General features: G+C 37.3%; 2 protein-coding genes and 1 long non-coding RNA gene across 3 annotated transcripts; 2 read left to right on the top strand and 1 right to left on the bottom strand.

Annotated features, from left to right (window-relative positions):
* Positions 1,447-5,056, top strand: LOC105159142 (probable inactive receptor kinase At5g67200). The gene is made up of 2 exons (XM_011076100.2): positions 1,447-3,191; positions 4,174-5,056. The coding sequence occupies exons 1-2, from the start codon at positions 1,760-1,762 to the stop codon at positions 4,743-4,745; spliced, it is 2,004 nt and encodes a 667-aa protein (XP_011074402.1). The 5' UTR covers positions 1,447-1,759; the 3' UTR covers positions 4,746-5,056.
* Positions 5,737-7,038, top strand: LOC110011723. Its single transcript, XR_002286777.1, has 2 exons — positions 5,737-5,973; positions 6,603-7,038. It is a non-coding gene; the product is annotated as an uncharacterized LOC110011723 (long non-coding RNA).
* LOC105159141 (kinesin-like protein KIN-4A) lies at positions 7,300-17,434 on the bottom strand. The gene is made up of 26 exons (XM_011076099.2): positions 17,129-17,434; positions 15,727-15,873; positions 15,466-15,615; positions 15,022-15,275; positions 14,336-14,523; positions 14,093-14,217; positions 13,578-13,614; positions 13,366-13,457; positions 13,140-13,250; positions 12,453-12,566; positions 12,256-12,343; positions 11,985-12,097; positions 11,541-11,639; positions 11,333-11,446; positions 11,108-11,224; positions 10,937-11,017; positions 10,609-10,680; positions 9,831-9,924; positions 9,723-9,754; positions 9,550-9,647; positions 9,331-9,429; positions 8,971-9,192; positions 8,468-8,630; positions 8,223-8,369; positions 7,836-8,149; positions 7,300-7,750 (listed from the first exon to the last, which is right to left on the bottom strand). The coding sequence occupies exons 1-25, from the start codon at positions 17,252-17,254 to the stop codon at positions 7,922-7,924; spliced, it is 3,111 nt and encodes a 1,036-aa protein (XP_011074401.1). The 5' UTR covers positions 17,255-17,434; the 3' UTR covers positions 7,300-7,750; positions 7,836-7,921.

Genomic DNA, 17,877 nt, shown 5'->3' with positions numbered 1-17,877 from the left:
CAACACATTGCCACCAACCAAACCGATAAGGTGGGAAAATTTTTAACCCACACCATAAAAATACTAAAAATTTTAAAATTTTATTTAAATTACGATAAATCAAGAACGTAAAGAAGCCATTATTAATTAATTATATAATAAGTATAATTATACTATCAATGTTAGTGGTTATTTAAGTTAAAATACGAATCAACGAAGGTAATAGTCTCGTTTGCAAGAAAAAGTAAAATTTGAAATTCAATTTGTACGCATTAAAATGTCATTTTCTTGTGCATTGTTGGCAACGGGGCAGATGTAAATGTGTATAAATTTGATTTGGTAACTTTGGTGTACCACGTAGTAGAACGCAATAAATGTACTAATAAATGATGCATTGCAAGAATATGATAGGTACCCGTTAGCATCTAGGTACAATGAAAATTTTAATAAAAGAGTATTGCAAGAATATAATAGGTAGCCGTTAGCATCTAGGTACAATGAAAATTTTAATAAAAGAGTCACATTACCAAGAATGTATTTATCTAATGATGATAATATGATTAATTTAATTATAACTTAAAAAAAATAATAATTATACTCCCACGTAGGGTTGGTTTCTCTCCCAAGATTCTTGATTGAATCAAGAGGCTGATACGTCCTTATAATAATACCATGATGACCTACAAAATCTGCCACTACCACTGTCTTTTTTCCAGATTATAGTATTTTTCATTGCCCAGTGCCATACAAATAGAGTATGTCTAATGGTTTTTAACATTTACTCTCTTTTTTATTTTTTGTCCAATAATTTTTTAATATTTCAAGTAAGGAGAAAACTACCAAGGTAGTATATAACTCTTTTGGGACGTGAATATAAAAGTCTCTTAATAATAATAAAAGATTTAATTTAAATCGTAATGATTATAAAAAATGAGCTTATCATCAAAATTCATTAAGATATTTAGAGAAAAAAAATCATTTTTTATGTTTAAATCATAGAATTTATTATTATAAACGAGTTCATACTTAAATTGTGGTAATTTTATAACTAGTAAGAGCTGCACAATTTATTTTATTTAGGAATAATTATATCTACACCCTTCATTTATAATTTATTTATATAAATTATTTAATTTTTTAAAAAAATTATATATACACCCATCAGAAATGTCAAAATCAATTTAATAAACTAGTCTTATTTTTTAAAAATTTATATATATACTCCAAAAATATCAAAATTATTATACAAATTATTTATAAATCTTAATTGTCAGAAATAATTTGTGCAATTATATAAAAAATAAAAATAATTTATATAAACTAAGTCAAAAATCAAGGGGATGTAAAATGATCCCTTTTAGTTACCCTACCACGTCGGTTGTAATTTTTCATCCAACTTAAGTGAAGGTAGTAGCAAAGTCGTATGTATGGAACAGAGTACTAATATTAAACTGTAGATTGAAATAGGAATGCTCGCATACAAACACACAAAACCAGGGACACAGACTGCAGCGAGAAGGGTGTTGGAATTCCCCACCACCCTTCTCATTTCTTTTCCTTCACGTGATTCCTGACTCTGTTCCCGCACTTCTATTCTCATCACCTGCTTGCTTTCTTCATCCCTTGCTTGCTTTTGTCACCTTATGCTCACTCCTCTTTTTCCTCTACGACTCGAGGTAAAAATGCTCCACTACTCCAGATAATAGAAAAACAAACAGGGCTCTTGTAACCACGATTTCTACTGCATTGCCACAACCCTTCTCTTCCGTAGTTCAGGATAATGGGGAGGCGACGTTATCATTTTCTGCTGCGTGTGCTTGTTTTTGTCGCATTTTACTGCCATTGTTCTTTCCTGGTTTTGTGTTCCCCGTCTCCTGGAAAGAACCTGTTGCTACCATCTGATGCGTCTGCTTTGTTGGATTTCAAGTCAAAAGCTGATTTGAGGAACAAATTGGGTTTTTCTCCGAAAACTAGCTTTGCATTCTGCAAATGGGATGGGGTCCAGTGCTCCGATTCCAGGGCAGTTAAAGTGATCATTGAAAGCAAGAATCTTGGAGGGGTTTTTGCTCCGGGAACTCTTACTCACCTCCGTGAGCTTCGGGTTCTCAGTCTCCGGAACAACTCCCTCACCGGTCCGATTCCCGATCTTTCCGGTTTGGTTAATCTTAAGGTTCTTTTTCTTTCTCGCAACTATTTCTCCGGCTCTGTTCCGCCTTCCGTTTCCACCCTCCATCGTCTCAAGACACTTGATCTTTCTTACAACATGCTGGCCGGTCCAATACCCGATTCTTTGGGCGGTTTGGACAGGCTGTATTATCTCCGGCTCGACTTCAACCGGTTCAACGGTTCGGTCCCACCTTTCAACCAGACCTCCTTGCAAATCTTCAACGTCTCTCACAATGCCCTCAGCGGCGCAATCCCAGTGACCCCAGCTCTTTCCCGCTTTAATATGTCATCTTTTGCGTTGAACTCCCGACTTTGCGGTGAGATTATCCACAAAGAATGCCCTTCGACGAGACCCTTTTTTGGCCAGCCGACGATCATGGCACCACCTCCGACATCAGCAGCGGCGCTCAGGCAAACGGCGGGGTTGAGGGATGACGTTGCCTTAAGCAGTAAAGGCATAATGCAGAAGCACAGGAGGGCTGCTCTGGTGATAGGCTTCTCATTGGGGGTGTCTATTGTTGTCATTTCACTCATATGCCTCGCGTTCGCTGTTAGGAAGCATAAAAGATCGCCGAAAGGAGAACGTACGAAAATGGGGCTGGACCCTAGCGTGACGGGCAATGCAGAGGCTGTTATGAGAATTGCAGAAGAAAACGAAGAGCTGGAGGAGAAGGTGAAGAGAGTGCAGGAGGGTAAGCAGCTGCAGACGGCGGGGAAAAGCGGGAGCTTAGTATTCTGCGCGGGCGAGGCGCAGGTGTATACGCTGGACCAGCTGATGCGGGCTTCTGCAGAGCTGTTGGGGAAGGGGACAATGGGGAGCACGTACAAGGCAGTACTTGACAGCCGTCTGATCGTCACTGTGAAGAGACTGGATAGTGGGAGATTGGGGGGCACGAACCAGGAGGTGTTCGAGGGGCACATGGAATCAGTGGGTGGGCTGAGGCACCCTAATTTGGTGCCTCTTCGGGCTTATTTTCAGGCCAAGGAAGAAAGGCTTTTGATCTATGATTACCAGCCCAATGGCAGTCTTTTTTCTCTCATTCACGGTCAGTTCCTTTCTTTCTCTGATTAATCACTTTCATTAAACTCTTTTCCTACTATTTAATCATCTGTTTTATTAAGTTAATTATGTGATTAGTATGAGTATTTAGCAGGATGTCTTAATTCAAATGATTGTCAGATTCTTGCCGTTGTTTGTTTCTTGAAATTAAGGTAAAATAATTGGTGGAGACAGTAATAAAGGCCATATGGTACGACAATCTGGAAAATTGAAGAGCATTTATTAAATTGTCTGAGGATGCTCTTGGGAGCTGTGGCTTTTAGTTTATCATAATAACCGTACAATCTGTGCTAGAGTTTAATAAAACGACGAGATTATAATGCGAAAATCTAGCTAGGTTGCAGTAGTATCTCACTGGCTTTATCATCAGGATAGAGAATCTGGCAATGGATACTATGTATCAGGAGTAAATGTGAGAGGACTATATATCAAGTGAATTCCTTATCAGGGTAGGTTTTACAGCACGAAAATGTCGACATTTGCTTGCTCCATGCTGCCATAGTTCTCTAATGCTTAAGTCAGATTTCATTCAAAATAATCTCTGAATGAACATTACATCCGCAACGGTCATGGAAAGGAGCATTTATAGTGTTTGTTCCCCCATATGGAACGCGAAGCTGTATTATATTTTTTAACCTCCATTTGCTTGCGACAAACAATTTGAACCACGACCGTGGTTGGCAGTGCTTATAAACTAGTTATTTACTATTGCAAAATTGCTCCTTTCGAGTTGCAGCTTCTACTTATGATTTCATTCCTTAAAATTGGGTAGTAATTTTAGCTACATTAGGATCAATCCAAAATTCTTGTATGTCCTGTGTGTGAAAGCATGAAAAAATAAAGTTATGTCACGTTAACAATGGGACACATGTGGTATAATTTGTACCATTCTTTTGTCGTGATTCTTTTATTTATGACCTATGAGGTGAGCTTTTTGTTGCTGATCGTGGCTATCATATCCACAATAGGTTCAAAGCCAGCAAAGGCGAAACCACTTCACTGGACATCATGCTTGAAAATAGCGGAGGACGCAGCCCAAGGACTCTGCTACATCCACCAAGCGTGGAGGCTCGTTCACGGTAATCTCAAGTCCTCTAACGTCCTCCTCGGCTCCGACTTCGAGGCCTGCCTCACCGACTACTGCCTTGTCGCATTAGCCACCCCGTCCCCAGACGAAGACGCTAATTCCATCGCCTACAAAGCCCCGGAAATTCTCAGGTTCGACCACAGGGAAGCAACATCCAAGTCTGATGTCTACTCATTTGGGGTTCTTCTACTCGAGCTGCTAACAGGGAAGCACCCATCGCAGCACCCGACTTTGACGCCCGATGATATGATCAGTTGGGCAAAGTCTGCTAGGGACGACGATAACGGAGAAGCAAACCAATTGGAAATGCTTCTCGAGGTGGCCGTGGCTTGTAGAGTGGCCTCGCCGGAGCAAAGACCGACAATGTGGCAGGTCTTGAAGATGATTCAAGAAATTAAAGAGGTGGTCCTAATGGAGGATGGTGAGTTCAACTCAAGTTCAGGGAACTCTTAGCTGTTTTGTCCTCTACTTGTTGAGCAGTGAAAATTTAGCATGGGCGTACAAATGCACGTGTATGATGTACACATTTTCAGTTCAACAATGGCAATTTATGCCAAAAATTTAGCTTGGAGCCCACCCACCATCCAGACATATGTAGGGAGAGCACAAGAAAAAGGAGTACTTAGTTAAAATAGGCCTGGAAAAATGAAATATGAACTGTTTTTTCCCTTAATGGAGATATGTATTATTTTCCTGTATTCATTGCTTACTACAGTTATGAATCATATATATTTTACTGGAAAGTGGTGTTATATTTTGTCTGATATTTACATAATTTTCTTTTAGAATGTGTAGATAATGGGAACTCTATCCTCATAATTTGTATATATTAACTAAAATATATGAACTGTAATATTATTGAAGGTAAATTAAATTTATACCTCTAGAGGTCAGGTTTAATTATATAAATATTTACAATTTGTTTTAAAATGACAAATGTATTCTTTGATGTTGTCATTATAAGTATGTTTTCTTACAAAATTTCACACAAATATCTAGTGTATATTGCACCATCACTTCCTCAAGGAGTGTCTCGGTATTTTGAAAAAACACTCTCTATTCAATGACTAAAATTTATATTAGTATTTTTGATGTACATTACACTAAGAGTTTGTTTGGTTCAAGTGAGAGAAAAAAGGGAAGTGAAAGGAGGAGGAAAAGTGAAAGGGGGAAACATTGGAGGGGGAGTAAATCTCAAATATTTTAAACAAATTGAGTAAATAAAAGTAAAAGTCTTATTATGATAGTTGATGAAAATTGATGTAATACGCCTTCACTAAGTGAGACCCAATCCATTAACAACCATAGGCCCATTAAAATCTTTTTCCACCTCAGGCCCAAATAAGTCCATCCAAATCAACCCAAACTAACAGAGAAGGCCTAAATTACAAACTATATAAAAAAAATTAAATAAAGAGAAAAAATTTCAAACTGAAGTGAATATCATGTACATTTCGATGTACAGAGGTGTCTTGAGTAGTCAAACACTGAGTTGGGAAGTACAAGGAGCAAGAACTGTAAAGCCATGAACAGTACGGACCGCCGAAATGATTGAGGCGGAGGCCCCGGATCCGCCGCAGGCTTTGGGCTTGAATCTGGTTCAGGAGACGTGGTAGGGAATTTGTTGGCAATGGCTCGCCAGCTCGTTGATCAAGGCAAGCCTTTCCAGGCTCTCCAAGCGGTAAAATTATTTAAATAATATCAAAAAAAATTCTTTCCTCTTCATTTATTTTCCAGTTCATAATTTTTCCCTCTTCCTGTTCTTCTTTCTGGTGTTACTTTCGATTGAAAAGGTTGTCTTCGGGTGCATTTGTGATCTGTTTTTGGTATCAGTTTGCTGTTCTAATATTTATATGCGTCGAAAGTAGGTTAAATGCAACAGCAGTGAAAATGCTGGTAAGTAAAAATCTAATGGAATAAAGAAAAAAGCAATGCGACTCCTGAATAAAAAAGAACGGGCAAACCCACCTCCCAATGCGGGAGGCGAGGAGGACTTTTCTGAAAGTCCATGGGTCGCATTGTTATTTAATGGGATAATTTTCTTATTTGTGTTTTTACATGGGGCAAAATGCAATTACACCGGAAAAATAGCTGTCGTTCTCTTGTCTAGTTATTTCAATTGTTCTGCAATGCAATCTTGATTCTTGGATGCTGATATTCTCTTGTCTAGCATTTTTGGCGTTTAAGCCTAAATGTAGACTAAATATAACCCTGAATGATTATTAAGGCTTATGATCTGAGCTTTAATCTTTATACACCATGTTTGAAGATCTTTGCTATCATTGTCTCCAATTCACTTTCTTGTTGAAGGTGGCGATGCCTATGAAGATACAAGGGGGAGATGAAGCTGTAGCTCAAGCTGAACCGTGCTCTGGAGTTGTACCGAAACAAGATTCAAGCTAGTTCTGCGGCTGATGAGTTGGCATTGTTGTTTGCTAAGTTTGCAATTGATGAGGCCATGCCTTCAAGAACTGAACCACCTCAACACAACATAGATATTCTCTTCAGCCAACCTGATGCTCAAGCAAATTATACTTGCTGAGACAGGCAGGAAGCAGATCATGCTTGATGCATTCTCAGATGGAAGCAGTTCTATCTGCTTGCAGTGTGGCGGTCTTGTTAGCAATCATCGGAAAGAGGAACATTGTGCATTCTGGTGCTGCAAAATCTGAGTTTGCTCTGAACTTGAGCATGCATCGACATTTGATCCTTGTCCGATTATTGCAGTTGGTAGCTGGAGGAGGCATGCCGCTGAACCAGGCAACAGCTTTACTTACAGGATATGGAAAGAATGGATTGTTTGTATACAGTGTTTTTGGCGATTGTCCTTTTGTATTTTTGTACTTGGTTTCATCAGTAATTATATCATAGTAATAGAATGATGAGACAGGGTGGGTTACTAGAAGCTGCTGTCAATTTTATTCAGCATTGTGCACAAGGTTGAGGCTAAAATGTACTAAAAAATTCTGCATAAAGAAATATGATTGCAGAAATAAATAAGCACACATTAATAAAAGAACAATCCTTCTGAGAGTAAGTAATTTTGAACTGTACTACCTTTGAACAAAATCAATGTTGTGCTTACACACAGTATACACAAGGCCAATTAGCCACAAAGAAGGGGAAAAAGGAATTACAGAAAGAAGAAAATTTGACACACTGCTTTTAAGGAAATGCCCTTCACAGAGAGTTGATGTTGACCGAGTATATATATACAACAACAGTGAGCAACAGAAGGTAGGCAGACAGCAGACAGCAGACAGCAGAATAGAACATTTGTGATGGAGCAGTAAATCAGACGTAGGCGGTCTAACCCTTGAAGTATCATACAGGTGAGTTGTATTTGATGATGGCATCATTTTACAAGCAGCTACAATTCTCCAGGGTGGTAGTTAATATTCATTTCTACAAATACAGTTGACAGGCAAAATTTCCCCAACAGCCACTTATACCTCAACCTGCATTTTGGTGATGGAAAAAGAAGCTCAAGAATTAACTTCATCACCATTAAATGCCAATGGAAGAAGATGAAAGAAATTTTACCTGCACTTATTCCTTTGCACTTTCCTGTGCCATGTGTTGGGGACTGGAAGAGTTCATGAAAGAATATCCACGTCCAGATATAGAAGCTAGTGCGGGTTTCTATACATTACATCAGGAAGAGACTGTGGTCGGGGCCTAGCTCTCATGATTGTTTCATCACTGTGTTTAATCCATTCCGAAAGTCTCCAAGGTTTTTGCCACTTCCATTTGAACTGCAATAGCCATTGATGATGGCTCCTCTTCCATCTCCATAGTTTCCCACCGTGTCCGGCAAGTGCTAATTTCTTCATCGACAAGTGACCAATAGGTACCATCTGCAGTTGCCAGAACACTCAGTATAAACTGAAACCAAACTAAGCAAGATGAGTGTAAGAAGTTGGAACTAACCTTGCGCGTTTGATCCATGAATGCAGCCAACTCTCTGACTGAGCCATTAGCAATTCCTGGCGTATATTTTAGTTGTTTCTGTGCTGGGACGGGAATTGGAGACAAAGGACCACTCATTTCATCAGCAATGTGTTTGAGGGAGTTCCCCTGAGCCAACAGAATAGTCGAGACAGAATTAGAAACTAGAAAACAACAAAAGAATGTGGAGAAAATATCATAAGAAGACATAACAAAAGCAATCTTACTGAAGGTGGTGTTGCCAAAGTAATAGAAGCAGCTTGATCTCTCAATTTTAGCTCCTTCTCGATTTCCTTTCTTCTTAGTTCACTTTGTCGTAGTAAGCCTACAAGTTCCTTCATCTGCTCTTTCATCTCTTTGATTTCCATTTCCTTTTCCCACAATTCGCATCTGTGATGCATGGAGATTCTTAAAGCTGATTTTGAAAAATCATTGCAATTATATTGAAACTGCAGATTCTGTTTACTGTTCCTCACCCAATTCTGTAACCTGATCTTATTTCCTTCAAAACTATTTTATTCTTTGATCTATAAAGTGAGAAGGCATCGATGGTCTTTGGAAGATTCTTGGACGGGTTTGATATATTTTTGTATGTTTTCCTTTTTCTATATATATTTCTTTCCTTATATAATAATTATTATTATTTTAATGATCATCGTCATCACACTTTTTTTAGGGGATTGGGTGGGTGGGGAAGAGGTCCTAATATCTTCAAAAGTTCATAGTCTACCTTGCATCGCCAAGATGATTGAACATATACTGGAGGAGGTTTTTGGCATCCCCCATAGAACGGAGCTGGTTCCAGCGTCCACGACTGCTGACTACACGCTCACGTTCTTCAGCTTCTGAAAGCTGTGAAGCCATTGCAACAAGTGAATTTGATGAAATACTTAGCATGCTTTCAAGAGAAGCAATTCTTGACATTCTTGCAGTAGGTGACATTGAAGATGCCCTGATAAGATAAGAAACAAATGAACGGAAGTTCAGAAAACTTGATTTTCATTCAAGATGTTGTCTATGTCGGTGTATTAAGAACTACAGCTAATGATGTTCACACCAAAAAAAGTTTCAGTTGTTACACATAACTCACCTGGAAACTCCATTTTTTCCTCTGGGAGGGCTAACACCCTTCGAAGCAAATTCATCAACTTGTCTCAGAACAGCCAACTCTTCCGCCAAAGCTGCTCGTCTGGAGATGAGCAAACAAATACTTAACAACATAATACCAAGATTTGCATGTGTATGTGGGACACCTTCACATGTGTGCTCACAATAAAGTTGATAAGAGAAAATGTGGAATCCTACGTACACTTGGCTCTGCTTCTCATACTCATAACGAACTTCATGAACATTTACCAAAACTTCTAGCTCATGATCAAGCCAACGCTGCAAGGACTTCTCATTGGTCTGGAAATTAAAAAGTTAGGTTTATATGGTGGTTCAAATAGAATGGAGAGATAGATATCTTGTGCAAGAGTGTACCTGGCCATTTATTCCATTCCCGTTGCTATTCACTGCAAAGAGATGTAATATCAGCACCTCTCTCAGAGCAAAAGGGAAGGGAAGCAAAAGAGAGAAGAAAACACGTACCAGAGTTTTCCCGAGTTGAAGATTTACGTGCTTCTAGCAATTCTTTCAACCTCTTGGTAGCCATTGCAGCTTCCTCAGTCTTTCTCTGAAGAACCTGAAATGAAATTGATTCAGGGGCTATTCAATTAATATTTTGACACAGTGCATATAAAACAGGAAGTTCCTTACAATTATTGTTCAGAAGTACAGTTGAAAGAATTGACCCAAGGGAGAATACATTCTCAACGGAGAGGTTTAAAATACTATCATTGCATTGTTTTCATCTCCCAATTCCGAAAACATGAACAGGATGAACTTAGTATTCCATGCCTCTGGATTTTAAAATCAGAAAGTAACAGATGTAGCATTTTCATACCTTTAGTAAGAAAACAAATTGGAAAGATAGGAGTCTTACTGATCTTTATTTAGCATTGGCAGCATTCATATGCATCCAAAACATACATTAGAGAACTAACAAACTGCACTACTCCAGCAAAAGATGAGATCTATACTAGGTTTACTAGCCATTTATTCTTGACAGATACTAATACCATAATAGTTTCATATATCCAAATACAATATTAGGAATAACAATTGATCATTTCCAAAGAGAACAATGAAGATTCACACTATCCATTAGAGAACTAACAAATTGCAATACTCCAGCAAAAGATGAAATCTACTCGGTTTACTATCCCTTTTTTCTTGACAGATACTAATACCATAATAGTTTCATACATCCAAATACAATATGAGGAAAAAAAAAATTGATTATTTCTAAAGAGAACAAGATTCTCACCATTTTTTGACGCTGATTCAGTGCTTGCAATTTATGTCTCTCGTACTCATTTCTTCTGCCCTCCTTCCTTAACTGTATGCAACCATTTTATACCAAAGTAAAAACTCGGTAGATGGAAGTAAAAGGTTCAAAAGGTAACACTCCGCGGGAAGTTTAGCACATGAGCAAACACAAAAGTTTCGGAAACATGTTAGATGAGGCGTATTGGGTTTTTATAGGAAATTAATTCAAGCAGCTACAATGAGCGAAGGGGATTTAAAATAAAGTAGTTTTCACGATGGATGAGAGTTTTTCACACTGGAAGAGAAACAACGTTGCAGTAAATTACCTGCAATAATTCCTTTTCCCGAGATGCCTTCCATTGCCGAAATTGTTCAGCTTCTTGCTTGATCTTTTGTTGCAATTGAACCTACAACAACAAAGTATATCAGGGACTTACATGCAAGGTGAAAAGAAAAAAAGATGTCAAATATGTGTTCAAGGAAGAGCAAAATGTGACCTTTTGCGCCTTGATGCATTGTATTTCGTCTTGTAACTTTTTAGCTGCTTCATCACTCTTCTGTTTCTGTTTTAAAAGTTGAACCTGATTCTCTTGTTTCTTTTTAAGATCTTGTATCTGATGTATAGAAATGGCAAAATCTCAGAGAATAGGGATATATTGTGACAAATAAATGGTAATTATATTAGATCTGGAATCTGTTACAAAAGAGAAAATTGGAAAAACCTGAGCTTCAAGCGCTTTTAGTTTCTGGGCATGGATGTCTTGCAGTTTTTGTGCTTGTCCATCAGAATTAGCGGAAAGGTTTTCAACTTCTGCTAACAGTCGATCCCTCTCACACTGCATCCATTAAATAGGTGATAAGAAGCGCTGAAATTTATCAAACAATGAAACCATAATATTCAAAGCATTGTTTGTTTTCTGATTGTGAGACCTGCACAGCCTTTTTCTCCTCCTCAAGTTCCATAAGTTTCTTTCCGAAGTGTTGCTTTAGAGCCGTAGTGTCATAGCCTCCAAAAAGTTTCATTTGAGACTGCAGTTACATAGTTTAATATAAGACACAAATAGACATTGCTTTCTCAATCAATCTGGATGTATTATAAATGATTCTGGCAGGAAAAATTGATCCATAAGAAAGCAGTAGGAAACAAGTTCTCGTATAACCCAGTTAACAATGTTCTCTTCAACAACATACAAAACCAAATGGTTCAGGCCCTCAATCATTTAGATAAAGATGCATAAAGTTTCTCTTATATCTAATTAAAGTCCAGAATGTTCAACTTCAGCATTTAATTGTCTGGACATATAGTATATCCATGCTAATAAGAACAGGAAAATGTCTGCTTAATTTAAAATCAAGGTTTGGCAGTTAGATTACCTCTTTCTGCTCCAACTGTCGATTTAACTCATTCAATTCTTTATCCATACTATTTTGCAAATAGGTATGCTCCAATTCTTTAGCTGTATCTTCATCTATATCTCCAGAATCACCTGCAAACATCAACATTTAAAACCCACTAGTGCAGTTCCTTACGGACAAGTTTAACAGAATCATATTCATCTTCTTGATAATAATTTTATTATGTTAACTCTGATTCATTAACTTAAGAAATAGAACATCAAAGCCATGTGTAATTAGAGAAACGTACTGCTATCACTCATTTGATAATCAGATGACTCCATACTTTGCAATCCCCTCTTGAGACCCTCACTTTTTATGGCACCATTTCCGCGAGCCTGCAAAATAGTAGCTTTTTTTACCTTGGAAGATATTACAGATTTATTTGCTTTTCGACATTTTCACATATGGCAGTTGTATTGCTGCCTGTTAAAGATAATTACATACTTTAATTTCTGCCGGATATTGCTCCATGGCTCCACCTCTATTGCGGAACTCATTTAGTTCTTGAGATAAGTCCTTATTAGTAGCCTCGAGCTGAGCAATCCTATCCTTAAGAGCCTGTACATGTTAACCCCTGTTAAAGCTCTTTCAACGTAATGTTTGAGAAATTATGCATATATCTTTGTGGACAGGAGTTTTAAGAGATCATTAAAATAAAAAAAAAAAAAAAAGAGAAAAAGAATTCAAAGAGATGGTAATTTTGACGGACAATCTTAATCCATGTTCAGGAGTTACTGGAACAGTATTTCCATTAGATATTATAAAGATTGTTAGGAGAAATATTAGTAATAAATGTCAATGTTTCATATGATGTTAGGACTAAATATGAGACATCTAAACCTCGTTTGATCAATGAATCAAGAAGGAGATGGGATAAAAAATCTAAAATCTGAAGTTCTTTTAAGAAACTAAAGCACTGGATAGATGACTTGCATATTTATCCTTAGTCGCTTTAAGTCACAAAAGAATGCAAAGTAATTGAAAAATCAAACTCAGAAGTGTAAGCATTACAAGGAAAATTGTTGAATCGGAAATATGTAAACTTCATGTTGGTGCATTCTCTAGTCAAGACTTTTCCCTCTGTAAGGGGTTCACAATATAAAATATATAAAAGAAAAATGTGGTTCCGACCTGTATTTCATCAAATGAAACTCCTCCACTGCGGGCACAAAGTTCTGCTTGCAGATATTCCAACTGTTGACGCATCTTCAGCATTTCATTGGATATTGGATCTCTGTTAATCTGGTCATCAAGTAATCAAAGAATGATTTGAATATGAAGACTCCGTGAGAGAAGTAATTTCCATCTAAATATGGTGAAAATGCCAGTGAATAAGGAGAGAGAAAAAGTGACTTACAACAGGTTTGTTCTGGATATTACGAGCGCGATTGGCATACTTCAGAGTGTTGAGAGTTTCCTCCGCATTTATATCAGCAGGGCTTATGCAAGCTGGAGAGAAATGTAGTCAAAAGAACAATTAGTAGTCTGCTACAATGTTAGATCATGTATTTGGAGACATCATTAAGAACATCATTCCTGTGAACAAACCTACAAAAGATTATAGATTACCTATCATTACCGTTCTGCTGTTGCCACCAAGAGAATCCTGCTGACAACCAAAGACTTAAAACTTAAAATTCAAGTAGAAAGTCACTGCATTTGCAGTTAAGGAAATATTTGAATCAAAAAAGAAAATGTAGGTAGTATCATAGTCAAATCCTTACAAGTTAAACAAATCAAGTAAGAGTTAAGATGTATTAGTACCCAAATCAATCCTGAACGATGGTAACATTTTTTAAAACTTCAAGCAACCACAGTTTTTGACAGACCTAAGAAATCGTGGGTCTTAGCCTTTTAAAATTTCTTGATTAAGATGAGGTCGGAAATATTTAAAATACTACACACACGGATATCATGCAGTACCTACACGCTAGTCATGAAATGAGTATGGTTCCCCTATCATAATTCACAAGGACATTACAAATTTGCAAAATATGAATAAAACCTTTGCAATGTTAAACATTTTGAAGCAAGTGAGCTAGGCAGCTATCTTGATGCCCTTATCATTTAGTATGTAAACGAACCTGCAGTAGTCGTGTAAGTTTACTATCCCGATATGGTACATGAACACCTTCTTTTCGCTTTTTTTCATCACCAAGTGCACTTATAACATTGCCAAGTGCGAGAAGACCCTTGTTAATGTGAACTCCTATACGAACCGTATGTGTTACAAAAATTAAAAATTTGTAGTAACAACAACAACAATACTAATAATAATAATTAAATAAAAGAATCCTCTCTGAAGCAACAGTTACCATTGTACTTACCTTCCTTAAAACGTAAACCATCCGAGCCTGTTCTCTTGGCACGTTCTGATCCAGCAAGATCCACCAAATGCAACTTGGCACAGAGATAATCTTCAGTCATACAGTCATTTAGATTGGCATCACCAGAAATACCTGCATGAAGCCTCTTCATCTGCTCCACTGTGATGGTAAAGATAGCATGCGAGCGGCTGGGGGGGGGGGGGGGGAAATTGGGGGGGGGGGGGGGGGGGGTAGAGAAATTGTTATTCTTAGTAATAACTTAAAACAAAGTTAGTAGAGGAATTGAGGACAAGATTTTGGAATAAATATTGCTCACTAGGTTCCCTGAATAACTCAAGCATCAGTTTATTACAGTGTAAAACACTGCGAGTTTACTCAAATAAAAATATTGGCTCAAGTTTGCATATAAGAAAAAAAAAAAGAAATGTGACTGATTAATTTTTTTTCAGAGATTAAATTGAAACATTCATGAAAAACAATTAACCAGTGTGGAAAATTTGCTTTGAGTTAATTGCCAAACCACGAGAGTAAGAAATTACCACACATTTATTATGAGATTGTAGAATGAGAAACGGGGTGCGGTGCATCTTCTCATTTCTTATTAGCAACAAGCTATGATGTTTAAAAGCCTCATTTTACCCTGGAATGGAGCCATAAAGAAAAGATTGTATTACTGTATTATCTACCTGGACTGATTATTCATGTTTGTACTCCCTGTTGCCCTGTTTAGTGATCCTTGCTCCAGGCAATCAGCCATTTCTTTAAGCGTTTTGACACTGCACTCAGTCGACCCTGCAAGTGTAATTACACCATTTGACGTTTCACGGATTTGAATTGGAGGTCTCCCGGGAATGGTTATTTTTCCTGCATGTCCATTTGCTATCTCTTGTTTGCTAGCTGAACTGGACTCAAGCAGGTCTCTTACTTCTTCTTTGTGAATCTTCACATAAAAATAAGAATATTGTAAAATATCATAAATGCATAACCATGTAATGCTAAATACATCCAAAAGCCACATTTTAATGAAAATATTCTAATTTCCAAGGGTTTGCTAAAGGAAATGCAGGACATTAACATAACCGTTGTGACCAGACAATTTATGGATGACCAGCAAAGGAAGTTGAACCAACCTCAATGAAGGAAACTTGTAGTTGGAATTCAATTTCATGCTTCAGGGTTTCAATCTTGCTGAATAAAGCATTCATAACTTTGGGAATTAGTCCGGTTTGGCATCCATCTTTGAGACTTGTGCCCATGGTGTACGTTTTTCCTGACCCCGTCTGCAGCAAATATTGGAAGTTCAAATACTTCAGTGACAAATTAATTGCAGCCAGCATTGTAAAGATAACTTCCAATTATGCACACGATTTAGCATAAATTGTAAGATTTACCTGTCCATAGGCAAGAACAGTAGCATTATATCCTTGAAACAAGCCGTCAACCAAAGGTGCAACACACTCTTCATACATTGCGGTTGAGGGAGAGCCAGTACTACCATAGACATGATCAAATGTAAATGAATGTGTTCCAATTTGCACCTGTAGCAAAATAACACCCGAAATAAAACAAGATAAGAGAAAGAATTTATGATTACAAATAGACCAGAATATGGAGTTACTTTGGCGGACCAGAAATATAGGATAGGTTATTGTATTAACAAGTCACCAACGTAAAAAAAATTTCAAAAGCCAAACATAACAATAAATGAAATAAGACAAAGGCAAATGCAAAGTTCTGCAGAATGACGACAACTCTGACAAAAGGTTGAAAATTATGCAATCCAAAGGAACTAAAACACCTGCAAAATTTATTAATTCAGATAAATACAGGTTGGGATGGTTATCTCTTCAACCAACTTTCATCCTTTCCTCTTTTCAATTTCTTTTCTCCTCTTTTTTGACATGTAAAAGCAACTAATTTCTATACGGTACGCAAATAAAAACAACGCAATCCCAGTTAAAGTCATCTCAATGAATGGAAGTAAAATCTGCTCAATTCCTGATAGTTCATTGAGCAACAAGACGGAAATAAAACCAAAAGTACAACAGAAAGAAATGTGTTGCTCCATCAAAAAGCAAGCATAAGCAGTAGGATTGTTCTGGCAGTAAAAGGATGAACTGAACATAAAGAAAGTAGAAACGAAAAACAAGCCCACAAAAAGAAAAAAAATAAGGCAAACGAATTGCTTCTCATATTTTAGTAGAGGATGCATCATTAGTGCAACAAATAAAGGTTTTCCCAAAAATAGCATCCATGTATCTAATTGAGACCTGAATTGATATATCTTCATATCAATGGATTTATCAGAAGTTATTTCCTGCAATTTTAGAAGCAAACTCAACCTGAAATCCTAATTTTCTGGGTTGTAGAAATTGCCAATGGAGATTGTCTGTTCTTATGGCTCAAAAAGCTCTTACAGTGCCGAAAAATCCATCATGTTGCAAGGTAAAAGCAAATGCAAGAATTACAGTTTTTTTTTTTCATAATACCCAAACAACCCAACTCCTGATTGCTGCAGAATCACCAAAATCCAGACCGCTGTAAGCTCAAAAAAGCAACATGCATCCTCTCCAAAATTTCAGAATTTAATAAAAAGCTTTAGTCTTGGAAATAATAGCATCAAATAAAGACCCAGATCTTCAAACGATCATCATTTCCTAGGGGAAAAAGTCGTTTCCGAAGCACCCATCAACACCAGAGCAACCCAAAAAACACATTTTTATATTTCTCGAAATTGTAGCAAAAATGAGTACTCCACTGTAAAAACCCACATCACATTGTAAAAATGAGTACCTGAGGCTTCCCGGGCACTACAGTAACACAATCTTTACAGCCCTGAAGCCTCTCATCTCCTATCAGAGGCCTGATGTGAACTGCAACCTTGACACAACAGTCCTCCCCAGAAGTATTAGCTTCCATTGTGACAAACACACTTTCGACCAAGAAAATAATATAAAAGAAAGGCCAAAGTGTGTTGTGACAAACAAACCGTCAGCAGAAATTTTCACACAAGTGAAGGGAAGTGAGCTTCTTGGACCAGAAAACGATGGAGCACCAAGAGAGAGAGAGGGAGGGAGGGAGGGAGACTATACAAGTAAAGGGTAGTTAAGGGAATAGAAGTAGAAAGTAGAAAGCCTTCTTTGCGTGTGTTATATGAGTTGTAGTGTGTGTTGTGCGTGTAACTGCAAGGACAATCACTCTCACTTAGGTCTTAGGATGTTTCATTACTTTTCTTGTTTTTTTGCTATTTGTTCAATTTTCTGCTTTGGTCTTCACTGGAATTCTGGCACGCCATGCCTAACGGTTAGTAGTCACACTACTATCTAGCTAGCACCACTAGGCCACTTTGGTACGTTAAAGACTTCAATAATACTTCATATCTAACCTAATTAATGCCTCCTCTTTTATGTTACAAATTAAATTATAAATATATATTCTTAAAATTTATTAAGTTTGTATCATTGATTTTGAAAAAACAAATTAATTTTTTGTACACATGAAATGTTTATTTGTCGATTCTCAACTATTTAAGTTTGTTTACG

The sequence above is a fragment of the Sesamum indicum genome, linkage group LG3 (genome assembly GCF_000512975.1).
Source record: "Sesamum indicum cultivar Zhongzhi No. 13 linkage group LG3, S_indicum_v1.0, whole genome shotgun sequence".
Taxonomy (NCBI): domain Eukaryota; kingdom Viridiplantae; phylum Streptophyta; class Magnoliopsida; order Lamiales; family Pedaliaceae; genus Sesamum; species Sesamum indicum.
Note: the sequence above shows the minus strand (reverse complement) of the source record. Positions and strands in the feature narration are given on the sequence as shown.

Excerpts from the sequence above, each read along its gene's own strand:
- LOC105159142 (XM_011076100.2), top strand. The coding sequence starts at position 1,760 with ATGGGGAGGCGACGTTATCATTTTCTGCTGCGTGTGCTTGTTTTTGTC. Across the intron at positions 3,192-4,173 it reads TCTTTTTTCTCTCATTCACG|GTTCAAAGCCAGCAAAGGCG; the intron begins GTCAGTTCCTTT and ends TATCCACAATAG.
- LOC105159141 (XM_011076099.2), bottom strand. The coding sequence starts at position 17,254 with ATGGAAGCTAATACTTCTGGGGAGGACTGTTGTGTCAAGGTTGCAGTT. Across the intron at positions 13,458-13,577 it reads CAGCAGAACGGTAATGATAG|CTTGCATAAGCCCTGCTGAT; the intron begins GTAATCTATAAT and ends ATTTCTCTCCAG. Across the intron at positions 11,018-11,107 it reads AATGCATCAAGGCGCAAAAG|GTTCAATTGCAACAAAAGAT; the intron begins GTCACATTTTGC and ends TTGTTGTTGTAG.